The sequence below is a fragment of the Ischnura elegans genome, chromosome 1 (genome assembly GCF_921293095.1).
Source record: "Ischnura elegans chromosome 1, ioIscEleg1.1, whole genome shotgun sequence".
NCBI classification, from domain to species: Eukaryota; Metazoa; Arthropoda; class Insecta; order Odonata; family Coenagrionidae; genus Ischnura; species Ischnura elegans.
Window position 1 is genome coordinate 129,709,582 of NC_060246.1, and position 27,654 is coordinate 129,737,235.

A 27,654-nucleotide genomic window follows, 5' to 3' on the forward strand; every position below is an offset into this window, starting at 1 on the left:
CACCAAATCTGACAAAATTTACTTCAAAACGCACTTTAATATCTATTCATTTTATTTCTTTTCTGTGTTACTTTGTTTTGTGCAAAAGCCATTGAAAAATAGCATAGGTGATAAACATTTTCCATTGATCACCATCTCTTCATTATAGTACAACAATCACTAGTATTTCATTCATTATCCGAGATGTACTTTAAAAGAGAGCCAAGAATTCATTACTACTAACATACATATATGTATTCATAATCTCTGGATGCAAATTGCACAAAATACTTATAAATATTCATACATATTCCAAGTTTGTAATTGAAAGGAATACTCAAATGCTCTGATGCACCTCTTCAATCACAACCTCAAAGATGAAAATACTTTCTCATATCAACTAGACTAATGTTACTTGGAAGAGCTGAGTTGAGTGGCCACATGTAAATTTAAGAAAGTTACTTTCTTTAAAAGTACTACACATAGGTAGATGTGGCAACTACCTTACTGTAGTTATTGCAAAATAGAATGAACGGCAAAACTGCGATTTCAGATCTTTCATATTATCATTAAGAGTTGCGGTATCAACAGTTAATATATATATAAATTCACCTTTAGGAATACTAAATTACCTTCTTATTTAAGGATACACACAGATAAGACTGCATGTGATATGAGACATCACAACGTTACTGAGTCTTCAGGTTAAGGGATCAACATAAATGTGGTATATGTTGATTTTATAACCCAATGTTATTACCTCTATAAAAACATTGATCCTCAATATTAATTTTGAACATTGAGTAGGTTCTGCATTGGCTTTTTCATGCCTGCATATTTGAATCATCACATCAAAACCTTATACACATTGGCAATATATACCTTACGACTTCCACAATGATATCACATATGAAGATGTGGCTGTCATGACTTACAAAAATTACGTCACATAAAATAGGTATGTAGCTTTATGTACTCTACGTATTCCTTGAACACATATGTTTCCACTTTATTTTCCCCTTATATTACAAGTAAAGCTTTGGCTGCCATTGATGCTTATGTGAGGTAAAGTAGTCGAAGATTTCTAGATAGTAATTCCTTCATTTATTATTTTATAGATATCAACATAAGAATACAACGTCACTCAACTACTTGATAGGTGGAAAAATGTTGAACATTATGTAAATGCTGCATTTGTGCAAGACTGTGCCATTGTGTTTCTCAAGAGAATTACGTAAATAATTCCTCTTTCAACTTACTCCATTTTGGTAGGAGTAGGAGTCCGTCCACAAAAAGGAAAACATTAAACGGGCACTTACATTGATATTGGCCCTCATAAGTCCATTGCAAAAAAATGCATATCAATACCATATCACATCTCAGTATGTCAATTAAATCATAAATAAGATTTAAATGAAACTGACCAGACACTGAGTGATCCTTGTATTCAGACATTATTAAAACCATACAAAGGTTTTTGTTTTAATAATTTAGCCATTTTCATCATGGCATGATGTGACAACTCAAAATGACTATAGTCATTAAAAAGGGGAGATTTACACAGACCCTACCATATACATACCATCCCATCACCTAGCTTAGTCCAAGTGTATGAGCAATAGGTATGTTTGGGAAATGTATATTTGGCAGGATAGGAAGGCAGGATTGACTCCAGGACAGCTGCAAAGCTAATGAAGACAGCACTGTCAGGAGAAACATAATTCCCTTGGATATCATAGGTGACTTCCTCCATAGCTGCATCAAGCAAGTACCTTCTTCACCCTGGAAAATTATTACAAAATCATTCATTAGGGAATGATGGTTTGAACAAAAATCACCAAATGAACACAATGAATGAGAATACAATGAAATGTCTCACAGACAATTTTTAAGAGTTCAGTGGCTCTTGTTCCAGCTAGTCTGTCTCATGTAAAAAACAGACACTGTACTACACATTCCGTGCAGGTACAATTTATTCTTTCATCTATTAAGAGCTTTCATTCATCAATGCTTTGCTTCATGTTTCACATTGTTTTTTCCGTACATTATGGGTCAAAAAATATTATTACAACAAAACTGGAAGAATGCACATCTAAGAAAACGGTGGGTAATGCAGTAGATTCTCGTTGATACCAACAACCTTATTACGAAGTTCTCGTTGTCATGAAGCAAATAGCTGGTCCCTACAAAAAGACCAATCCAATCTTTAGCAAAAGAAATGTCATAACGAAATTTTTGTTATTACGAACTTCAATCCCGGTCCCAGTGGTTATAAAAAGAACTTAATTACAAAGTTTCACAAATAATCAATGGCATTTAGGTGGATGTATACTATGCTACATTATAATCATTGTGCTATGCTTAAATTCACCTCGTTCACCATGCCTCAGAGTGTCATTTACAGTTATTTCTTCAGTAGGAGATACTTCAGTATGCATGTAACATCATATAATAAGATTCCTTACTGTGGAATCAGGGTGACCCAGCAGGGCAACCCACACATAAACTGGCCATAGACTATGTCCTCTTCTTAAGAACATTCGTTTTACAAACTTTCAGAGATAGGAATATTCAAAAAATTCAAATGCGCCATTTCTTGGTAGCATCGATTTGTTTAACACCGACGAGACGCCAAAAAAGGGGCAATTCACCTCACTGTGCATTATTTTTTACCTTCTTACATCTGCCCATTTATATTATCAAAGATGAGCACTCTCCTAGCACTACACGCAGGATGAATTTTGCTGCATCCGGGGCATGGGAGGGGGTGAGGCAAGAGGGGAGGGGATGTGATAAATGGCATTAGAGCAAGGGTCAGGGGTTCACCTAGAGGTCTCAAATTTTATAGGCCTTATTTTTATCAGTCCCACAACTTTTTTCATTGGGCCAGATGGATTTGAAAAAAATCGATTTTTCCGATCCATCCTAATACAACCTGATACATAGGATGCATTTCCACTGGACAGAATCAAGTTTACCTTAGGATCAATGTTTACCTACACCACTGAATATTATGCAAGACATCCATCAGCAAGGGTGCATATTCTTTCACAAGACCTAGCAGTTCCACATAATACATATGTGATTGTCACATTCTCCCACGAAAAATACAGCCTACATATTCTGTCTGCCTATGATGTCAAATTTCAATCCTTGTTACGTGTTATTTCTTTTTTATATGTGTGTATCAAACAACTTTACTTGACATTTTTCATGAACTTTTTGCTTTGATGAGCCATTTTATTGTAAATTGTGTTTTTGCTCCAAGGGTTTTTTTCCCAGAGCATAATAAATATCTATTCTATTCTATTATGGTACTAAGTATAGTTCAGTTTCAGCCAGATAAAATGATATTAGAGTTCTACCGCATAGACTTAAATTTTCTGAGTAAATATCAGTTATTGAAATCAAGAACAGCAAAAATAAAGGCTAATAGTCACTGGCTTACAAGGGCCACCAATAAACTGCTAAGACTCTTCACGTCAGACTTCACTTCGACTCTTCCGAATTCGGAAGATCCCCTGAGGATGATCAGCAAGTCGCAGATCGAAACGTCGGGAGACATGGATGACATCAACCGGTGGAAAACCCAAGAAACTTTTCTGCAACTGATACGCCGGGAAAATCTAAGATCATACACGGATAACATGTTCAAGCGACGCAATCTATCATGCAATCTATTGTTGCAATGTATCAGGCTATTGCTTCTTCTGCTCTCTGTGTGAATGGATGTAATCGCTGTTGTAGCTTGAATACAAACTGATTTTTGATCCAAGTCTTTTATTGCATCCCATAAACCTGCTAATACACCTCAACAGAAACAGACAAAAATAATTCATGAGAATAAATGCTTGATAAAGAGTTCAATCAATTCTTTCAACCAAATAAACTCTTCAATGTTTTACAGGTAACATGTTAGTCTCATTCAGGAGATAGGATTCTCCATAAAATTAACGAGCAGGAGGGTGGCACGTAGAAAATATGGCTGATGCACCTTCATGAGATGAGCTTTTGTAATTATTTCCACTTTCTTTACCCTGATTGAGAGAGCTGCCCGCTCACCCTCACCACGATACCACCCTAACTCTATGTAGCCTGCTGTCCCCAAAAAAATAGTGAATTTATTGTGAAGAGTTGAAATAAAATTTGTGGGCAGTTCTATATCTTTGTTTATCAACCGAGATGTTGTTCCACAATATCTCTCCACAAAAATTTGACTTTAATAGGTACAAATATGTTATTATTCTCAAGGGTTCCAACTCAACTACACAACTGAAAATGACCTTACAAATCATCAATTTTTAACATCTCACCCTATAAAAGACCTAGAGTTTTCAAATCTTTAGACATCAATTTTAGCCATACTTTGAATTAGTTCCACAACTTTTTCTCAATAGGACAAGTTTCTCAAAAAAATATCAAACTGCCCCACTGCACATCCAGCATTCTAGTGCTATACATATAGAGCCCTGCAAACTCACCAACTTATACTCGGCTGGCAGTGAAATCAAATCTATGCATTCAAGCATTGAGTTAACTGAATGTGGCCATTCTCGACCACTCATTCCCCTCAAGTCCTCGGTGAACTGCTGAGTATAAACAGATTTGGGGGACTCCACAGCTCCTTGTATGTTTGCTTTCAAATTTTTTCTATGCATGTAAAGTTTGTAGCGCATTAGTCTGCCTGCATCGAACGTAAACTTTGCGGCCCCATACCTTGCACCTGTGGTAGCAAGTGTAGAGAGAGGTCAAAGTGGTCCACTTGCATTGAATGCAATAATAAACAGAAAATATGACGCTTGGGCGATGGACGTTCACAGTGGAAGGTAGGTATTTTGTGGAAGGAGTCGAAATGGTCCACTGGCGTTGAATGCAAACAAAAAATTCTTGCCTGTAGGTGCACATCCTGAGACCACAAAATGGGAGACAAACAATGGGATGCCCCAATTAATTCCTGTCTCCCCAATGCATTGGTTCTCCTTTGCAAAACTCTACCAACCAGCAACGTACAACACTATGACAGGCAACAGCACTACAACGATAGGTGACAAGGCAATGACTGGTAGCTCAGCAGAGTCAACCTGGCTTTGGAACAGGCAGGTTGGTACTGCTGGTCCTCAGTTAAATTAACTAGTAGGAGCATTACGAGAAGCTGCAAATAGTGGGGCACAATTTCTGTGGTGGTTGGGTGAGTATGACTGTAAACAATTTGTTGTCGAGCATAGCCTTACTTGGCCACAAGTGTCCTTCCTTTATTACTCTACTAGATAGCAGGCTCTCCCCCCATTTTGTCATAAACATGGAATGGGAAATGACTCACTATACATCTACATTCTACTCAGCAAGCCGCCTAAAAGGCATGTGGCAGAGGGTGTTAGGATACCAGCCATTTACACATAAAAAGGAATAGTGAAATTACGATTAGCATTTACTGAAGTCCTTCATGATTGGGGGAAAATGCATTCTCATATCTATTCGAATAAATATCTCTCTTAATTTATCACTTTTGTTGGGCCTGGAAATATAGTGGGGCTCCAATATGTATTATGTTCTCCATGTTGCTCTTAAAGATATCAATTCTCAATTGTTCAAGCAATCTAAGCCTAGTGCGCAGCCTCCGAGTCTCCAGTGACTCCATGCCTAATTTACTTTGTGACGGAATGCCTTATTTTGTTTTTTGCTGCCAAATGGTTTATTTTATTTTGTGTAATATAATTTTGTAATGCAATTGGTTGTATCGCTTGAATTGTATAATTTTCAAATCATAGTGTATCAGTGAACAAGTGAAAGGCGAAAATGTAGTTCGCTTAGTTCCCCGCTAACGTCGTCAGTGTGCGTGCGAAGACGGCGTTAGTGCGGGGGACGATGGGTAAAGAATTGAGATAAAAGGCCGAGCTCGGGCGAGAGACAAGAGAGACAGAACAAGGTGTACAGTCTGAACGCACCCGGGAGAACTAGAGTGACGCACGTGCAACAGAGGAGAGAAATTATAAGGCACTACGGCGGAATCGCACCAAAGACGAGGAAAGGCTGAAGAGGGCCTTGAGTATTCTGCTACGCATGTTCCTGGGTGCTGAAGGGGGGTCGAATTTCTGGAGGAAGCACTGGCCATGTTTTGCAGACGCAATCAGCCGGCTGTTGGCCTGAGTGGCTTCTGTCCCAGACCCTCGCCTCAGAATGGAAGCGTAAGCGCACAAAACAATGCCCCAATTCCCATATTTTCCCCTCGTGAAGCTGGTCATAGCTAAAATAGTGTGCCCCAAAAAAAAGTGCGTGTTTCGTGCTCTCTCTCTCTCGTCCGAAGAAGAGGAAGGACCATTGTTTTTCTATCAATCCCTCATTGTTCTCTGTTTTCTCAAAGTTGCATTGACGATAATTCGTCTTTCTCAAACAAAAACTGACGTTGCTAAAGAGTGTTGATCTCACCATTATAAATGGGTTGATATTTAAATCTCCTTAAAGACTAAAATACTTCTTTTGTTTTCGAAGGCATTACTTAATTGTTCTGAATTTTATTGTCTAATCAATATTGTGTCTAAGGGTTTATTGTGTGTCAGGGTATATTCGTGTTTAAAGGTATTTTTTTGTGTTTTTTGGGGGTATTTCGACGTCTATTGGGTCATAGTACGCAGCGATTCCTCTGCCTCCCTCCAATTTTACTAGCTTTAGTGCAAATCCAACGGCGCTGGCCGCCTGAAATTGGTGTCCCCTACCCCCGGATCGGAGGAGGGGAGTGGTAGACGGAAGCAGTGACTCCTCCGACTCGGGGAAAAACAAATACATACGTACGTGTCGTCTCGCTTGCAAAACTCACTCGTCCTAATGTCTTTGGAGGAAGGGAGGGGGGGGGGGGTTTGCGCAAAACCATAACAGGGAGACGGGACTGGCACAACTTAACATCTGGGTAACGCTGCCTGTATGCCCATAGCAGTTTTTGAAGAACCAACCAGCCTTGCTTGGTATTTTATTCAGTTCACGGGTTAAGCCTTTTTGCACCAGATCCCATACGCTCACTGCATATTCTAGGTGTAGTCGGACGAGTGCAAAATAGCATCATAGCTGTTTTACTTTCTCATCTGACAATCTTCCCACAATACACTTGATGAATCCTAACTTCTTCAGGGCTTTGCTGCAAATATTCCTTATGTGTGTTCATCACGAGAGGTTTGCAGTTATCGTAACTCCCAGGTAATTCACTTCGTCTGCTGCCTTTATTTTAATACCATCCACAGCATAAACATGGTTAGAGTTGGACAAATTCCATAAAAATGTACAGCCGTGCATTTGCTCAGATTAAGTTCGAGTCCCCACTCTTGGCTCCACAGATGAGCATTGTTTAAATCTGATTTTAGAATAGTAAGAGTGATAACTAATTTCACGATAGATGACAGCGTCATCAGCAAATAAACATATTTTACTGCTAATGCAATAGCAGAGGTCATCATTATATATAATAAACAAAAGGGGGTCGATTATGCTTCCTTGTGGATCATCTGATGTCAATTTGAAACAGCCCTCTTCCTCATCATTATTCCAACTCCAGTATTACCGCTTAGAGATCCTCTCTGTATAATCCACTACAAAAGTCTCCGTCTTCTGGCCACTTCATTTAGCTAATTCCTAGCACATCAAGGTTCAATCTTTACATTTCCACCTTCAATTTCTCTTGCCTTTGGAAAATCGTGAGTGATTCAACATTCCACGTTCTTAACCCTTTCGCACCAAACGTCAGGTGGATCCAATGGGAATTTTCATATGCAGAAGACCTGACGTCAGGTATAGCTGTCACGGATGTTTCAACGCAAATGACCGGACGTTGGCTCTAGCCAATGCGAGGGAAGGGAAGTGACTGCTGAGGTAGCAATTGTCAGATGCATTCAGGCCCACCCTCAGACCCACCTTAGCGAGTCCTTAGGGGCCATCTTCGGCAATTAATACAGACCCTCCCACTCATTTATGACCACCCTCACCGCAGGAATCCATTGGGAAGTGGTTATATTGTCAATAGTTTTTTCAATGGTATATTTTGCAGCATACTAAAATTTTTTTATACTTTGAAATGAATTCTTCAATTTGTTCTATGCGTAAGCAATTTTAAAACAAAATTTTAGCATTAAAAACAACGAACTTCCAGACTTACAGCATTGTTACCTTGTATTCACTAACTTTGTTGTTATTAACCCTTGAAACTAGGGATGTGTCGATTCTCAATACCTATTCTCGATACCACCGATTCTTGCGACTAGGTATTGGTATCAAGAATCGATCGCCTAAAGTCAGTACCGATACCGCCGATACCTATACCAAACATGTCAAAAAGTACTGATACTTCATAACTACTGATACTGATTTAACTTGCCGAATAATCCTAATTAATTTTGAATGTATGATTTATCACGTGAATATTTTTTGAACAACGACATTTCGACTCAATTCAATATACAATTACTATCGGGCATTACCGGCATTACTACTGCGGCTAAGCGCAGCAATTGCAGTAAAGTTTGTCATTTGTTTTATTTCAATGCGTGAGTACCGCTGTGGATTGCACAGAGAAAGGAATAGTGAACGCTTAGGGAGTATAGTTCTGGTGATAAAGTTTGGTAAATAACCTATTATAGTTCACATGTTATAATTAAAGTTTAGTAAATTGTTTATTTACTAAACATAACGTTATTTTTTTACCTACTTTCATTCCAGAATCCCAACTAAGCCTAGTCAATGTAATGGCTTCAGAAGCTTGGAAATATTATAAAATCGACCCAAACAATGAGAAGTTTGCAATATGTGGCATTTGTGACAAGTTAGTTTCAAGAGGTGACACTAGTAAAACGACAACTAACTTGTTAAAACATTTGAAAACTCATAAAAAACGTGGACAAAAACTTGAAAGTGCGGTATTTACTAGGCCCAAACCTAGAATTCTAACCCAATCAGTGTCAAGTGAACCAAGTACAAGCATTGAAATAGGGCATGGATCCACTAGTAAAATAGAAGCATTTTTCAAGCCCCGAATTGAAGCCTCCCCGGGAAGTACAAGCATTAGGCCTAACTTGGATACTAGTGCTGTAAGTCTAGAATGTGACGATACTGATGATCCAGATGACCTATCAGAGTTGAGCATAGATGTAAGTGACCACTGTGATCATTATACTGAATCTGGATCTGAACTGCCAGTAGGCCAAAGTGCATACTCGCCGACATCCGATACATCAGGATCACCATCACTTTATCCAAAGGTGATCAAGATAAAAAAAACAAAGCAGCTTACCCTTGAAGGCACTTTTGACAGGGTAAGAAAATTTTCTCAGAATGACGAAAGAGCAAAAATGATAAACAATTTAATTGCAGAAATGATTTTCATTGACCTCCAACCATTTACAATTGTTGAAAATAAAGGGTTTTTGAAACTTTTGAGACATTTAGAACCAAGGTATACTGTACCATCAAGGAAGACTTTTTCCAATAAAATTTTATGTGAGATGTATACTAAAGTCATAGGTGAAGTAAAGAGTGAGCTCAAAGAAGCAAAATATATAGCCATCACCACTGATATGTGGATGTCTATAGCTCAAAATGACTTTATGGCCGTTACATCCCATTTTTACAAAGAAGACAGAAATGCCATTACCTTGACCCACAGATGTTTGGATGTGGCACCATTTCCAGAAGTATCACATACAGGGGAATGCATTTTAAATTTTCTCAAGTCAGTTTTTCATGAGTGGGAAATTTCAGACAAGATTGTTGGAATTGTTAGGGATAATGGACCAGACATCACAGCTGCTTTGAATAGAAGTATTTATGAGGCTTTTTCATGTGTTGCCCACACCTAGCAACTAGTCATTAAAGATGGCTTCCTTGGCAACCCAAAGATGAACAATCTAATTAAAAAATCAAGAAAGTTAGTGGAGAATTTTATGCACTCTGCTAAAATCTCGAAAAAGTTGAAAGCTGTCCAACTACAGCTAGGCATTCCTGTGCATCGTATGGTACAAGACGAGCCTACCAGATGGAACAGTACTTATTATATGTTGAAAAGGCTTTTGGAGCAGAAAGATGCAATTGTATTGTTGTCAAGCAAAGGTGATGCAATTCTTTCGGTGGATATGATCCCTGATGACTGGAAGACAATGGAATTTGGGGTGCAGCTACTGGAAATATTTGAGACAGCAACAAATCAACTAAGCAAGGAAAATTCAACAATATCTGAAGTAAGTATGCTTATATGATTTTTCAGCAATTGTAAAAACTTTGGAAAAAACTTACTTATTGTCTGTAACCTAAGTTACAGAAATATAATATAACTTAAGTAATATAACTTAACCTATAATTTTTTTTCCAGATTATTCCCCTGATCCACACAGTTATGAAAGTAACTAAAAATCAAGATGTTTCAGGCTCTGGTCTCATGGGTCTAAAGAATGATTTAATTTCCTCAATGAAAAGGAGATATCCCTCAGTTGAGGCAAATTTAACCTTGGCATGTGCCACCATCCTTGACCCAAGGTTCAAGGACCTCCCGTTCCAAAGCCAGGACCATTTGCTGGCTGCCAAAAATAAATTGCTAAGGGAAATGGAAGGGGAAGACTCATTCAATTCAAGAATACATTGGACAGATTCTTCTACAACTAGTGGTGTCCCAGTCTCAGTAGAAGAGTCAAGTAAGGAACAAGGTTTTTGGACACGATATGCTGAGATTTTTAGCCAGTCATCCCCTGTGCAGCAGCCAACATTAGTGGGGTATGCAGAGGAGCTTGAACAATACTTGCAAGAGCAACCACTTAACCCAAATCAAGCCGACATGTTGGGCTCTTACTGGTTTTCCAGTCCTCATTTGAGACTGAAACAAGTTGCAAAAAAATATCTGTGCTTGCCTCCATCAACTGTTTTTAGCGAAAGACTATTTTCAGCAGCAGGAAATATTTGCGATCAAAAAAGAAATCGCCTTGACCCAGAGAGGATTAAAATGTTGGTTTTTCAAAACAAAAATCTGAAATAGGCTTACATGTAAGTGTCACGGATGAACATATTTAGTTCATGATTTTAAAACTAATCTCACATAATCTTAAGCAATATCTTATGTTTTTGCAATGTATCTTAAATATTAATGGCATATGTTACTTATGTGTGACTAGAAAAAATGGTTTTATGGACAATATAATTGTTTCTATTTTCGTGAACATCTTAGGACTATATTTTTGAAATGGATGTTTTAAAAGCAATTAATAAAATTAAGGTTTTTTTGCAAGAACAACTTTAAATAAAACATTGATGGTATCATTGGTATCGGTATCGGGAATCGAGAATTTATATTATATGTATCGGAATCGGTATCGAGAATCGATAATTTTAGGTATCGACACATCTCTACTTGAAACCCATTTAAAATTCCAAAATGCTTAAAAAATGCCAGTAATTCTTTTAGAGGAGTAACTTATTGAAAATCAAATACAATATTTGGTTGAAAAAAAACAATAGTAACGCAATAAGTTGACCGTGAATTCATGCTGTGACAGGGTTAGATAATTCATGTTATGACAGGGTCTAGTCCAGTGGCTGGGGTAAGGGATGGGTCCCAAATGTGAGGGACAAAAATACCAGGGTAACTCCACCCCAAACAGGAGCTCTGCACAGAGAGGTTTAAAATATTCTCATGCTACTCATAGCACGGAAAACGTTTTCCAATTGTGGGTGCCGGCAGGAAAGTGTTAACCTCAGAATTTTACCATATTTGACTAATGTACCCTCTCGAGTGGTCCCCACCTAGAGATTCAAACAGGGACTAGTTTACCACCAGAACATTGCTCTTGAGAGAATGCCATTATGTCTTTAAAGTTATGGGTGGAGTAGCTGCAACCCCTCGGGATAATAACATGGTGGTTTCCTCTTGCCTTCCCCATCGCAGTAAAATTAAATATTACCATCCCTGCAGTGAAATGAGTGTCATTGTACTGAACAGTGGTCTTCATCTTCACTCATACAAGCAAGAACTGATACCCTCTCCCCAAGGTGTTGGGAAGCACAACTGTTGGCGGCCTCCTATCGCTAAGTCACGATATAGTCGCTGGCTTAAAGTACAATTTTGATAGCCTATCTTACCCATGGATAGACCCACATTACCTTGGAATACCATCGATTTTTGTCCACAACTGCTTATTTGACATTTAAACTTGCTCATATCATAGCAAACCTCAATATCTAGAGGTTGACAAAATACAGTGGATGCACTCAATGACTTTAGGCTCAGCTGTGAGACACATTGTACTACCAAGAGAAAATCAATGTAAATTCTTTCTTGGCTAATATTATTGGATAAGCTCCTTCATTCCAGAGATAGTGGCTACGCTTTGGTCAGGCCCAAAATGAATGAAGGTCATGAAAGACTTGCTTGCTCACTTGAGTCACAGAATTCATGTCTTGATATCTTAGTTGACCTACAATAATGTAATACAGTACACTCCCGATTATCCGGGCTAATGATGGGGAGAGACGGCACGAATATGTAATCGGATAACACCGATAATCCAAACTTCCACTCAAATATCTTGCAATGTTCATAATTTATGTAAAACTAACAATATGTTATTATTTATAAGGTTATTCTGTTGTTAAAGTGTGCTTCCCGGACTCATTGAGAGCTTTCTTCACCAGTTCACGATCTTTTTAGTGGTGAAAACATGGTTTTACTCGTATTATTAATGCTCCATGTAAGGCCCGGTTTCAAAAACCATACATCCGAGGCTGTGTGATCACAGATACAGAAAAGTGGTTGCACGAATGCTTCAAAACCACTGCTCGACGTCATAAACTACACTGTCAGGCACCACGCCACTCAGTCGCGTCTTGCACAAGTTGCCCAGGTTGCAACTGCTGCGCCACGTGTAACCGTGATCAAGGAGTGCAGTCGCGCACTGCGAGGCTTGGAAAACAGAAACACAGTGCTCCCGTGAATGCAGCTAGCCCGTGATCGCTCCCATTTTAGGAAGGGAATTCTAACGGAAATAATTAGCTCAGTGTATCCTAGTATTAATGCCGTAATTCAGACGATTTTGCATCCGATTTTTTGAAATAAAGATTACAGAAAAAATTGAGAGAGAGTGAAAATCATGCATGGATAATCTGCAACCCGGATGAATTGCAGCCTGATAATCAGGATTATGCTGTAATTTCATTTAATATGCTCCTAATAAGTTTAGCACAACTTTGGGTCTAAATTTTCTTATTTTGAGTTGAAAAACAACACTGTTGTTAATGATATACTCTGTGCTGCTCAATACGAAGTTGCCAAACCAAAACCAATGGCTTTCAGTCGTCTGATATAAATGAAATGAATGCCGATAGTCTTTTGCCAATAATATGAAACAGTGCAAGGAGGAAAATAAGTTTTCTGTTACAAACAAATACAAAAGACTACCATCTGCCAATCTTACATTTTTTCAGAAAAATTTACGGGGAAGAACTAACCCATTTAATCCATTTTGTCACTCTAGTGTGCCCAACCATTCTGATTGCCATGCTTAATTGCTCATATAACAAGATGAAAAACTCAAAAAAAAGCATGATTAGGGGTTCATCTTTCTCATCATTTGGGATCTTTTTCATTGATATGAGACCAATTTTACAAAATTCTATGAAAAGTCACATATCTTTTTGACTACCTTAAAACTTAATACATAGGCATTCCTCCTAGGATACATTCTCTTCAAAGAAAAAATAAAGATATTTGAAGCACCCAATAAAAGAGAAAAAGAAAATGGCTAAATACAAAAAAAAACTTCAATACAGAGTAGGGTTATTAACAATCTGCTGCTTGGAAAATACATAATTTCCCAAAAAAAACCTCAGAACAACTATTAGGCAAGTAGAGCCAAAGTCAACCAATATAATGCAGTATATCCTGACATCCCCAGGCAAAATAATTTTATCAAAATGAAATAATGCATCAGAATCCCCAAAAATATTATACTCAACCACCAGAAACCTTGAGCACAGATTCAAGTTCAGTATGAAACTCTAATACAAAAAAAGAGCAAGATATTACCTTGAAATATTCCAAATATGATTTTTGCAGTTAGCCCCAATCCTCCCAGGAGTCTAAGGACATTCTTAGCAAGTCATCAGCGGACATAAGTCTCAATGAAGGAGGGAGATGAACGGCATCTACGTTGAGATTTGATGTTATTTGAAAGTCTTTGCATCCAGTAAGAACATTCATTAGAGCTGAATCTTCAAGTCCAGTGTATATATCTTCACTGTCATCTTCATCACCAACATTAGAGGAGGCTGAGAATGTAAAAAATAAAGAAAAATGATGAAAGAGTTATAAATCAGCAATAACGACAATTCTAAAATCATCAATCAGATACAAATGTGAATTCAGTTCAGTAGGTACATACTCTGCTTTGCTCACAATGTAAATTTAATCCTCACTATGAAAGAAAGAAGGCAGTGGTGCATGAATACTGCTGAATCATTTGAGTATAGTCATGAGTGTTAAAGGTTGAATCATAGCTCACATTACATATCAACACAAGGATGAAGGAGGATAGGAAGCCAAGAGAGGTGACGGAAGCAAGACCGGAGGGAAGGCGAGGAAGAGGACGGCCAAGGGTGGAGAGGGAAGGCTATGTGGAGAGACTGGCAGCCCAGCACGGGCAGAGTATGAATGATGTGAAGCTGCTCGCTCAGAATAGGAGGGAGTTTAGAAAGTGGCTGGTAGAACCCAACGCCTAATAGCAAAAGGGGATAAGAGAAAGAGGAAGAATAGAAATCAAATTTAACAGTTGGATACCTGGATAATGAATGACCAGTTCAGATTTAGGAAGGGAGAATCAATAAATATAAACACACTTTTTAAATTTTTAATGAATTTATTTGCTGGTACGATGTGTTTCAATGCTAAGGTGTCATTCTCGAGTGAATCGTCCAAAAGTTGAAGCCGAATCTGTAGATTTCATTAGGGAAGAATCAACTTGATAGATCATGGAGGTTAGAAGGATGATAGTAGAAAGGAACCAAGATACTATGAATCTATCTTTCACTTATTTTTAACAAGAATTTGTTACAATGAACTGGGCATATACAATCAGCTAAACTTAACATGCCTAACTTACAAGGTAGGCATGAACTTAACTAAATAAAGTAATGCTCTAAACAAATTAGAAGCATTTTAAAGCTTATTTTAACAATGCTGACAACAAATATACATAATTTTAAAACACTTCTTACAATCAATAACCATACAATTTATTTCCAGGAGGAAATCCATACTTATGACTTCCGAGAGCTAACTACCAGGAACAAAAGAACTTCTAAAGAAGTTGCTTGACACTGGAGTTACTTTGAAAACTGAGCGCATGCATAATTGTTTCACTGATCATTAGGTAATAAGCACTCTATTGTAGCAGGATTTGTGCAGTTTGAAATCATTTGGCAGAAAAACGCAAACAAATCATTTCATATTGTATTATCCCTTCTTAATACTTATGCTTAAAAGTGTACTGTTTCATCAAATTTCCACAAATGAATCAAGATTTCTCACTGAGAAATAAGTTTAACAGCAAGAAAATTCCAGTTTAATTGTAACATTCCAGAGAATTTTTTCCTATCAAAGGAATTTTGTGATTTTAAGGAATTCACAGCTAGTAGACAGCATGTACATGAAGAGTAGGACACTCGTTGACCAAGAATTAGACAAAGCAGGTATCATCAATGATGTTTAATGGATATGAGGAGGAAATGGTAGAGAACACTTGAGAGGTGTAGGAAGAAGGTAATAAACTGGATAGCCTGATACAAAATTCAATTGGATTTGTTAGTGACCAGTCATTCAGTAAGATTTGTAAAATACGAGGTGTGTCCGAAAAGTATCCAACCTGCGTTCATATCTTCACCCCATAAGGCTCGAGCTGCCTTTGAGGGGCATGAGCGTAACAAGTAGTCCCTCACAACCTCTCTGAATGCCATAGTTATCGGTTGGACACCATGGTTCAAGCGCAGCATGTGTTTATGTCCAATTTGTTTTTTTTCTGTCCATCGTATTTGTTTATTGTTGAAAATGGCAGAGAGAACAGATCTCTGAATTTGCATTAAGTTTTGCTTCAATCTCAGCAAGAGTTTTACAGAGACGATTGAAATGATACAGAAGGCCTTCAGGGATGAAAGTATGGACATAACACAGGTAAAGGAGAGGTAAAGGTGGTTTGAAAATGGCTGCAAATCTGTTGACAGTGACCCTCATTCTGGCCGAACTTGACATGGCCGAGAAAGCCATGTCAAGACAATGCTAGTTATTTTTACAATGGTGAGGGAGGGTGTTGTGCACTAAAAATTTGCTCCAAGAAGTCAGACGACCAATAGAGAACAGAAGGTTGAAGTTCTGTAAAATTGCGTGATGCCATGAAAAGAAAACAAACTCCTTTCTGGTCAAGCAGTGACTGGCTTCTTCACTACTGTAACATGCCAGTGCATTCATTGCACCTCGTGTGGCATTTTTGGAAAAACACAAGATTGTACAGCTTTGTTAGCCTCTGTACAGACCTGACATAGTTTCCTGCAACATTTAGATGCTTCCTAAATTGTAAATGTCGCTCAAACGAAAGCAGTTTGACTACATCAAGATGCTTCACAGTATTGTGACGCACGATCTAAAGGCCATTCCAAAGACTGTGTTTGAGGACTGCTTTAAGGTATAGAAGAAGCGCTGGGAGTACGTGGTTCAATCAAATGGGGACTACTTTGAAGAATGCCATCGCCCTGATGACAAAGAATAGCAACAATGCGGAGATATGAACGCAGGTCAGATACTTTTTGGACACATCTCGTAGATTCACCATGGAAAATTAAAAATGACATCCATGCACATTGAATGTCCATCACAAGGCAATGGGGAACTTACATGAATTTTTTTATTTCACAGGCAGATAAATAATTATTTTCTGAATTCAAAAAAGAAAACCGCATATAAATCTGAGTTTTCCTTCACGAGATATTCAATGATAAATATAACAAATTTTAAAGGGCACCAAAAACTCCCTCACCCCACAAGCCAGTCAACGAAGCCTCAATAATGTCTTAGGTGCCAAAACATCAAACCAATTGTCTTGATTGTTTGTAATAGTTGCCAGCAATTGTGAGAGCTTCGTTTGTGAGAAGTGTTGATTACTTTCAATTTAATGCAAAATATCCGACGATAGAAGCTCGGAAGCCCTCATATTTTGTATTATTTATAATATTAATATCTGAGCAAATGCATAAAATATAAAACTGGAGCAGTTAAACCAAAAATTTTATAATACCTAGATATCGTTGTAGGAGTCTGAGCCACGGCCGTTGGATGGGGGATACGTTGATCGTAGGTTGATGTTATCGACAGCATCTCATTCATTTAAGTATGTAATTAGAACAATTTTGATGTTTTCTAATGTCTGCTGTGCTTTTATATACAATAACTTCATCCATTTATTCATAGGTACTGGAAAATTTGTCCTTTAGGACTGCCTGTGCTTGTATTATAAGGTGAATTCCAGTCAATGCAATTTTTGCTCACTGACTGGAGACATCTAGGAACTTTTTTGTGCCAAAATAGTGTTATTTTCAATGTGACAATTCCCGTCAAGCTACTGCTAATAATCACAGCACCAGTGGTTGTAACGCACAAAGATACGCTATCAATAAATGTCTAACAGTAATGTTAAAATTGTCAGTGGTGTGTTCACCTCCGTTGTTCACCGTAGATATGACATTTTACGATCAAGCTATCAAGATCAAAACTGTGAGTGAAGTTTGTTTTTCTATTATATGTATCAACAAATGGTAGTGAGAAAAGTCACTTGCGTGGGTTAATTTAAGGCTTTAAATCAGAGAATAATTAGTTGTTTTCATCATCATGAGCTCTGTTATTGTAAGTTGTACGTGATGAATATAAGAATGGTAGTGACTTCCAGTTTTTGATAATTGTATTTGCCCATTTCCCACAATATTTTTATGGTATGTGCTAGTATATTGTTTATAGATTTACCTACATTATTGAAAAAGATTATAGCTTGTGTGTGTGTTGACAGAAGAACTGATTCGCGATCTCACATGAGAATTGAGTGCACACTGTTTTGCTGTGAATTTGTATTCGTGAAACCAATGAAATGGTGAAACTCTGTCACATTACCATGAAATAAAAGTTTCTTTCAACAATGAATGCACTTCTCATTTTCTTTAACTGTCCATTGCTTTTCATAGATAACTGCCTAAAAGTTATTTTTCATAATTAAAGAAAGTGATTTTGTTGTGCTCTCTGAATTGGCATTAGCTTTCCAAACCCCTCTTCTTACTTGAACAGAATTCAGAGCAACAGATTATTTGTTTTTTCGCAGGAGTTACATGTTTTTATCTGTGATTAAGGCTCTCCAGCTAAGTATTCCTGATGGATTTTCAGCAGGAAGGGAATCGGTCCACCGTAGGACAGATAGGACAACCTTCTCCACTAAAATGCACTGCCAAATTCAATAGCACGGCTCGTATGCTTACGGTCCTTATCCTCCAGTATTACAAGTCTCTTTTACATCTCGATTTTCCACCGATGTATAACAATAATTTGTCATAACAAAACTCCATGAGGTTCGTGGCATCAATTTTTGGTGTCCTAAAAAAAGGCTGGTGTCCTGACACACCCTGTCACACGCCTTTTAGGTGGCTTGCGTGGTAGTATGTAGATGTAGATGAATTTCAGATGTACTATTCGAACAAGCAGCACCATTATCATCCACTTTCTGATAACTGAAACTCTTGTACTTCATCATCCTGATGTCGCATTTTTAGTATCCCAAGTAATAATCGTGGCACAATAGCAATAGGATAACTTACTAAGAATAACAGCACATACACAAGTGACGATGAGTGGCTAAATTCTCCCTCAAAACAACATTTACAGCATGAGTTCAGTGTATTTCCTGACTTCCGATGGCTGTTTAGGCACCTATGATGTCACGCTTTGCTTCAGCAGCACTCGGGTGTCTTCATGCATTGGTCGGCTTCGAGAAATTTTTCTCGATTTTAAAGTCAATTTCTTTATTTCTTTTGATGATGAATGGAGAAACTTTTGCGAGCTAATGTATCCATTTTACCTCTACAAAATAGTTTTTATTGCAATCGATGACCCATGCAAGTTCCCCATTGAAAGTATGAAGTTGGGCAGGTGCTCCAGTGCTGAGGTTGACAACCTGGAGCCCTGCTATCAGTTTCATACGATTCACATAAAAATTAGATGCTCCCTATTTTCACAGTAAATTTAATGATAATGAGCCTTAAAAAGATATTAATGCTTAAATTGAGTCATAAAATTAGGATTTGAATACGTGGCCGAAAAGTATGCAAAAATCAGCTAGAAATAAGAAATTGAGTTCTCGTACCAGCAAGGAATAGTATAGAAAAGTAATGTATTACATAGATTATGCAGTGGCGCCGACTCCATGGGGCCTGAGGGGGCCCAAGCCCCCTCAAAAATTCGTTATGGGTGTGAGGAAAAAATGTGTCAGGCTTGTCGATTTTCCCCAGAGTATCCAGGTATCTAGATTCGAGTTATCATGGTTCTAATGTTGATCATATGACTCTTCTAAAATGCTTAAAAAACTTAAAACTCACTGCTTAGCAAATTATCCGGGGCAAGATCCCCAGTTTGGGTCCCCCCAATATTTTTTGTCAGTCGGCATCCCTGAGATTATGCCATCAGGAATATAAACCTCAGTTCACAGCTTAGTTTATTTACTAATTGACATTTAATATGCACTGTTTTTGCATCAATATTACGGAGGCAAAAGCACAATGCTATTGTCTCCTTGCTACGCTACATCATCTACCAGCTTCTTCTGCTTACGTTCTGTGAAAATACAGCAAAAGAGAAAATGATCCGTTTTTCTTCTGCCATTCTGTCTCTCTGGAAGGCGGAATATATAAAAAAGCTTTAATAAATTCTTTCAATACTTGTCATACAGTAGATGCTCTGATTAATCAGCATAATTAAGGGGCAAAGTAGATTATGCTGAAATGGAATCAGGATGCGAATACCTATTTCTCAGTGAGCTACAAGAAATGTTTTTGTCATTGCAATAATTTACCCCCGGGGTTCATACTGCTGTAAAAAGGATATGTGACTTACTTAAAGGATTATGTTCTTGTACTTAAATACGTGACATGACTTCAGAAAAAACCAATACATATGAGGTGATCATATCATACTTAGCGGAGTATAGACACTCATTTCTCAGATGAAAATATACTATAATATACAGATTAATAACTTTTTAAATAGCACTGCATGAAACAAGTGACTTTGCAGAAATTCATTCTTTGTGAGAAGGAAGATCAAACATATTCAAAAACAAATTTAGGTTCTTTTAAATTGTTTAAATATTTAAGTTTCCCACTGTAAGCAGGTCTTTCTTTTGGTAGAATGCTCTCTTTGCCTGGGCTATTCTGCTGATAATTTCTTTCTTGCTTCTCCCGTCACTAGTTAATTACTTTCCAAATAACGGAATTCATCCACCTCTATCAGTTTTTGCTTCCCTATTTTAATGTCAGTCTTGACTACTTCTCTTCTGCTGCATACTAATATCTTGAATTTCTTCATGCTTATTTTCAGTTGATATTTACCCATTACCATTCCCATATTAACTAGAATATTTTTCAAATCCTTCTCTGTTTCTGCTATAATGGCTATGTCATCGGCAAATTTTAGCATGCTAATTTTTTCTCCATGGATATTCACTCCCAATGCCTTTTCTTTGATTTTATTAATGGCTTTCTTAATGAAAATGTTGAAAATTACGGGTGAAAATGCACAGCCTTGTCTCACTCCTTTCCTAACTCTTGAAAAGAACCCCAATTTCTTATAGGATTCCAAGAATTGTGCTCCAATCGATGTTGTCAAATGCCTTCTCTAAGTTCACAAACGCAACGAACGTTGGCATGTTCTTTTCCATTCTCTTTTCTATAAGCAGTCTAAGGTCTAATATTGCTTCCCTTGTGCCTTTGCTTTTTCTGAATCCAAATTGGTCCTCATCCAAATACTCTTCTGCCCTTCGTTCTATTCTTCTATAGATGATCCTTGTCAGTATCTTCGACACATGTGTAGTTAGGCTTATGGTCCTAAAATCTTTGCAGTTCTCCGCTCTTTTCTTCTATGGAATAGGGATTACAATGTTCCTCTCAAAGTCCTTTGATATCTCACCTGTCGAATACTTTTCACTAATGATTTTGTACAGCTGGTTCAACGTCTTCTCTCCTGCATCTTTAATTATCTCTGTGGGAATATCATCAATGCCAGACGTTTTATTTATCCTAAGATCTCTTACAGCCACATCAAATTCTGATCTTAAAATTGGGGCTCCCATGTCATCAGCATCCACTTCCCTCTCGTTTTTGATAGAATTTGTTCTTAGGCTGCTTCCTTTGTACAAATCTTCTAGATTTTCCTTCCATCTCTTCCCTTTGTCTTTATTTTCAATCATCAGTTCTCCATTTTTGTCCCTAAAGGTATTACATCTTACACCCCTTAAAGTGGTTCCTCACTATCCAATAGGCAGCCTCTACTTTTACCTGTTTAAGATTGTTTTGTGCATCTTCACAAATATTTTTCATCTACACTCCTCTAGTCTTCCATGCTTTACGACATATTTCGTTCCTTATTCTCTTGTAACAATTCTGTCCTCCCTCTGTTTTCCCAGCCTTGTACTTTCTTCTTTCTTCAATGAGATCTAATACTTCCTGCGTGATCCATGGTTTTTTCATAACGACTCTTCTTTTACCAAGAACTTCCTCAGCTGCAACAAATCCAGAGAAAAAAATCATTCACCTTTAGCTAAACTTTATTTAGGCGAATGATTTTTTTCACAGTAGATTTTTTGCACAAACTGTGCATTGTGGGTGACTCCCATTAAATTATCACCGTGGCTAGTCCCGGTATACTTAAAACTAGGAATGAAATGGAATAGGCCTTACGGTAAAATAGGAAGGGAAGAGCTTGAAGGAAAGGGAGGCTCCCAGAATGCTTCTTAAGTACTCCATAGAAACCTACCTTCATTGGTAGTATACCTTAACCCTTTCGCACCGGACATCGGCTGGAGCCGACGGCCATTTTCATATGCAGAAACCTGACGTCGGGTATAGCTGTCACAGATTTTTCAACGCAGACGACCGGACGTCAGCTCTGGCCGATGCGAGGGAAGGGAAGTGACCGCTGAGGTTGCAATTATCCGATGCATTCAGGCCCGGCCTGAGACCCAGCTTAGCGAGTCCTTAGGGCCACTCCTAGGCAATAAAGCCAGACCCTCCTACCCATTTAAGACCATCCTCACCCCAGGAATCCGTTGCATAGTAGTTACATTTTCAATAGTTTTTTCAGTGATATGTTTTTGCTCTGTGCCCAAGCAATTCTTAAACGGAATTCTAGCATTAAAAATAACGGACTTCCAGACTTATAGTCTTATTACCTTATATTTACTAACTTTCTGTTATTAACGCTAGAAACCTATTTAAAATTCCACAATGCTTAAAAAAATGTTACTAATTCTTTTAGAAGAGTAAATCATTTAAAGTCAACAACAACTTTTTGGTTGAAAAAAACACTGATAACGCAATAAGTTGACCGTGGATTCGTGCTATGATAGGGTTAGAGGGTGAAGTCCAGTGGCCGGGGTAAGGGACAGGTGCTGGGCTGGGTTGAGCTGGGCCCCAAATCTGAGGGACAAAAATACCCAGGCAACTCACCCCCAAAAAAGAGCTCCATACAGAGAGGTTTAAAATATTCTTATGCTACTCGTAGCACGAAAACGTTTTTCTATTGTAGGCGCCGGCAGGAAAGGGTTAATAATAATAATGAGTGGGTCACCGTGATTCGACAGGAATGAAGCTTATAATATGATGTTGCAGGGACACCAAAGTATCTCCTACTAAAGAAAGAACCACAATTTATGCTCTGTGCATAGTGCACAAGTAGAACTTAAACGTAGCAAAATGATTAAAATGTAGCATAGAGCATATTCACCTCATGTTGTAGCTTATCTGTGGAACTTTTAGGTAAACTTCTTTTTGTAACTGCCACTACCGAGACAGATTTGTAATTTTGTAATAACGATGTGTGCATAATAATGATTCTTTAACTATAGACTGGATTAGCCTTTTCGTTGGGACCAACGACTTGCTCCATAAAAACGAGAACTTCATTATAAGGTTGTTCGTGTCAACGAGTCTATTGTATTTATGCCTAGAGAGTTCCTAAGGTGGCACAACACCAAGTAAAGATGATAAAAGCAGAACCCAGCTGAGAAGTAGCAAAAATTAGGAAGGAGTGAGATGAGGCTGGACTGTCTCCCATAATTTACTTTTACATCAAGAAAGCCATTCATGAATTGAAAGAAAAAGCTAGAGGAGTAACGATCCATGAGAAAACAATTACAATCTGTTCACTTTACATTTGTGGGTGAGCTTTCTTGAGAGCCAGGACATTCTCGGAGGGTTTTGTTGATGGGGGAGGGGTAAAGCCGACACAGAGGGCAAGATCAAATTAAGGTTGCCACATTTACATAGCCGCCCAAGTTTGTCACTGAAAGCGTGAGTCATGGTAGGCCATTTGGCCCCAGGCCGAGACAATATTCATACTCCTTTGGAAGGTATTGAGGGTAGTCTCTTCACAGATGCCCATGTCATTGTCAGCTACCACGCTGAATGCAGCACCATTGGTGAGAAGCATGCAAGGAGAACATGTGAGGTGTGACAACAGCGCTCCACGAGCAGATTCTCCATGTTATCTTGACGGAGGTCTGTGAGCAACTGAATTTCTGCAGTGCTAGGCCATGCTTTCCGTCTGCCGATTGGCAAAGGGAAAGTCAAACGTCAAGAAACTTTCCCTCCCCTCACTCTCAGTAGCTTTAGCCACACCAGCTCACTCAGAAAAATAAAATATAATAGATAGGGTAGATCAGGGTCACAGCTAGGAATTAAAGCTAGGGGGGGTTTCAGGCTCAACTAATTCTGGGGAGCCTGGGGGTATTGCATATACTCGCCATGGTAAGCGGGAGGTGCAGAGGCCCTCCTCCAAAAAATTTAAGATAAATGGTTCAAAATGGTGAGTTTTATACTTCTGAGGGATATTTTATTAATACTTACAGTATTCTACAAGTAATATTAATGCAGTTAAGTAAAATAGATTAAATGGAAAAATGGGGATTGAGCTTCTACGGCCTCGAAAGATTAAAGAAGAAAAGGAATTTCTCAATTGGCTGTATGTATAATTCTCCCTGCTCGTCCACCTTGCAAGTCGAAAAACTTTTACTTCGTTGGTGTGCGGGAAGGGGGAGAAATTCCCCGCAGGGACCAAACACCAGCCTCTCAACCGGAAAGCCCAAAAAACACACACACTCACACAATCACTCACACAAACATACACGACAAGATTCTTTGTGGGGGCTGTAGGGACCTCCGCTAAGGATTCTTGCTCCACAAAAAACCGGGAATCTTCACAGGATGGGCCTGTTAAAGACAGCCAGTGATCCGTAGAAACACTTGCACTCAATAAGCAGTCACTCAACTGTGGATGGCTTCAATGTTCCAGGAGAAAAAAAAAAGTTACCCCAGTTTGCCACTAGCCAATCACTTCACTCCCCTCCCCCGTTCCCCTCTCACCCTTTTTGCCATAGGTTCCCTTAATCTGTTTAACACCCAATACTGTTTTCATCCTCCCCACTGGCCCCTCCATCTTCAACCCTCCCCCTTTCTTATTCTTAGTTATATTTTTTGGTTGTCCTCCCGTCCCCTTCACTTTCAGCCTCGTGTTGTAAGTGCATTTGGTTCTTCCTTCAGCACGCTGAAGAGGGCTACTTTGTAGCCGAAATACGTATACGTGTGTTTTCCTCGTCCCCTTGCCGACCCCTTGACGACGCACTTTTGGAGCAAACCTTTTTTCTCCCGGAACATTGAAGCCATCCACAGGTGAGTGATTGCTTATTGTGTGCAAGTGTTTCTACGGATCACTGGCTGTCTTTAACAGGCCCATCCTGTGAAGATTCCCGGTTTTTTGTGGAGCAAGAATCCTTAGCGGAGGTCCCTACAGCCCCCACAAAGGATCTTGTTGTGTATGTTTGTGTGAGTGATTGTGTGAGTGATTGTGTGAGTGTGTGTGTTTTTTGGGCTTTCCGGTTGAGAGGCTGGTGTTTGGTCCCTACGGGGAATTTCTCCCCCTTCCCGCACACCAACGCAGTAAAATTTTTTCGACTTGCAAGGTGGACGAGCAGGGAGAATTATACATACAGCCAATTGAGAAATTCCTTTTCTTCTTTAAAATAGATTAAACTTGAAAATTTCTCTGAGCCCTGGGGGGGGGGGGTTTATCCCCCAAAACACCCCTTGCTGCGCCACTGGGGTAGATATAAGCTGAGAATCGGTATGAAGGAAACTGAGAAATTAGTAAGCAGCCGAAGAAGAGAATTCAATAAACACATTATAATAGGATATCAAAACTGGAAGGCGTGAATGAATTCTGTAATTTGGTAAGCAGAATGACTAGCACAGCATAGAGCAAGAAATCAGCACTAGCGTAGCCCAGGCAAGGAGAGCATCCCAAAAAAAGGATCTACTAATAGCCCGAAATTTAAGCTTAGAAGTAAAAAAATGATCAAAACTTAAAATTTAGAGTATGCTTCTCTGTAGCAGTGAAGCTTGGACAGTGAAAAAAGCAGAGAGATCAAAAGTGGAGGAATTTGAAGCATGGTGTCACAGAAGAATAATGAAAATGAAATAGATAGACCAAGTGAGCACTATCAAATTCCTAAGAAAAGTAGGAGAGAAGAGGAGACTTGCAAAAACTTTAAGAAGGAGAACTTTTTTGGGTTATCAGGAGGCATGATGAAGACAATAGATGAGAGACAAGAGGATATCAAGAATGGAAAAAGATGACTTTGATTAAAATATATGGAGTAGATAATGAAGAATGTGAAAGAGAAGAAATACTGAGTTGTGAAAAGATTGGCTGAACGGAGAATTCAGCAGTTGTTACTAATAGTCAAGTCAATCTTAGGGTTGCTGACTGGTGATCATGATACATGACCAAAAATCAATTGGACACATAAAATGAGGATTCTTGAGACCTCAAAACAAGGCTGAGGCCGAGTTTAAAACCCCGCTTCCCATTGTTTCCTCTAATACACTATAGGTAGTTCAATACCATCTGAAACAATTGCAGTTACCATATCAGGAAAACAATAAATCTTTAGAGAGATGCTGGGCTTCTGCATTGATCAAAACGATTCCATGGGTAAACGAGAAAAGCATACCAGAAGGTATGACGCAGGTCTTCTTCAACAGCCATGTGGGTAGGCCTGGATCCTTCGACAATTCGTCATTCAGCTTACTTTGCTCGTTAAGTACATCAGCTTTCTTCGCCTCTTCAATTCTACGAACTAAATTTTGAACGGTATAAATACATGAACTATATAAAATGAACAATCGACCATTAAAACACATCATTAATATATATTAATACGATCAACGGCTTCCTCAAAACTTTAGCACTCACCTTCTTCGGAGAGTTGATTCAGCTTTTCAGGCGCGTAGTGAGAGTGCCGGCAGTTGATTCCGAAAGGGCACTCCCCAGATCTTTGAAACCTATGACAAGGTGCTTTTGCTAGCTCCTCGGTAAGAATAGTTTTCGGATCTGCAACGGAATGAAATTTGTCTCCTTTACCACACTCAAGAGCGCAATATTAAACGTCTAACCTCTCGATGTCAACACATCCCAAGTACAAAGGTGAACATAATACATTGGCAATACAATGTGATGGCTAGTGCCAAATAATTAAATGAATTTAATGGCTAAAAAACACTTTATTGAACAAATTATTCCACAGAATAACTAACATAAGTCATACATACACCAAATTATGGTTTAGGAATATGAGAGGAAAAGTAAATTAATTGCCATCAGATAAAATAATAGTGCGGATGTTTACCTTTGAATGATGCATAATGCTCCTTGACACGAATAGTATGTTTCAATCCTAATAAATGCTTTCTCCTGGCTTGAATATCGTCAATAAATGTACGCTCACAGTAATCACAGTAATATCTCTTCCCCATTTTGAACACAAAATGATTCTAGCATCCATGGTTGGCCGACAATCACCCAATCAATTATCATCCCAGACTTGCAGGTCATTTCACGCCATCTATTGCCAGCGCGGAACGTTTAAATGACTTTTTTAGGCAATTAAAGAGTAGGCAATGCCATTTATTGCTAATAAGAAATTTCAAGTGAAATGATATTTAGACAGAATAAAATATCTATATAAAAATATACTGGCTATTTATATATTCATTTGACAACGCTCATCATGCATCTTTTTCCCACTGTTCTTAAACTGTAGGTGGGTGCTATCCCACACAGCACAAAGTGAATAATATGCACATAATATTCAAATATTATGCGAATATTATGCCACCACAATGGTATAAAACGTGCATAATATGTACATAATATGTGCATATAAATGGTATAATGTCCTCATAAATTGCGATATATGCGCATAATATGCGGAATATATGCACTGATGGAATGGCATAATATTTGCATATATACGGAATATATGCACCTTTTATGTACATAAATGTACATAAAAGGTGCATATAAAT

General features: G+C 38.4%; 2 protein-coding genes across 3 annotated transcripts; one reads left to right on the forward strand and one right to left on the reverse strand.

Moving 5' to 3' along the window:
* Window positions 1-1,407: 1,407 nt before the first annotated feature.
* Window positions 1,408-27,172, reverse strand: LOC124169572 (zinc finger matrin-type protein 5). 2 transcript variants are annotated; one of them, XM_046548214.1, is made up of 5 exons: window positions 26,976-27,172; window positions 26,543-26,680; window positions 26,301-26,426; window positions 14,024-14,265; window positions 1,408-1,761 (listed from the first exon to the last, which is right to left on the reverse strand). In XM_046548214.1, the coding sequence occupies exons 1-4, from the start codon at window positions 27,100-27,102 to the stop codon at window positions 14,054-14,056; spliced, it is 603 nt and encodes a 200-aa protein (XP_046404170.1). In that variant the 5' UTR covers window positions 27,103-27,172; the 3' UTR covers window positions 1,408-1,761; window positions 14,024-14,053. The 2 variants fall into 2 exon arrangements, with proteins under 2 accessions (XP_046404170.1, XP_046404177.1); XM_046548221.1 differs by lacking the exon at window positions 1,408-1,761 and adding an exon at window positions 10,060-10,133.
* On the forward strand, window positions 9,855-10,981 carry LOC124164061 (zinc finger BED domain-containing protein 4-like). The gene is made up of 2 exons (XM_046541262.1): window positions 9,855-10,193; window positions 10,325-10,981. The coding sequence occupies exons 1-2, from the start codon at window positions 9,855-9,857 to the stop codon at window positions 10,979-10,981; spliced, it is 996 nt and encodes a 331-aa protein (XP_046397218.1).
* Window positions 27,173-27,654: the final 482 nt, after the last annotated feature.

Coding starts and splice junctions, on each gene's coding strand:
- LOC124164061 (XM_046541262.1), top strand. CDS start 9,855: ATGAACAATCTAATTAAAAAATCAAGAAAGTTAGTGGAGAATTTTATG. Junction 10,194..10,324: donor AAAATTCAACAATATCTGAA/GTAAGTATGCTT, acceptor TTTTTTTTCCAG/ATTATTCCCCTGATCCACAC.
- LOC124169572 (XM_046548214.1), bottom strand. CDS start 27,102: ATGGGGAAGAGATATTACTGTGATTACTGTGAGCGTACATTTATTGAC. Junction 26,427..26,542: donor GAATCAACTCTCCGAAGAAG/GTGAGTGCTAAA, acceptor TTCAAAATTTAG/TTCGTAGAATTGAAGAGGCG. Junction 14,266..26,300: donor GACCTGCGTCATACCTTCTG/GTATGCTTTTCT, acceptor TTACATTCTCAG/CCTCCTCTAATGTTGGTGAT.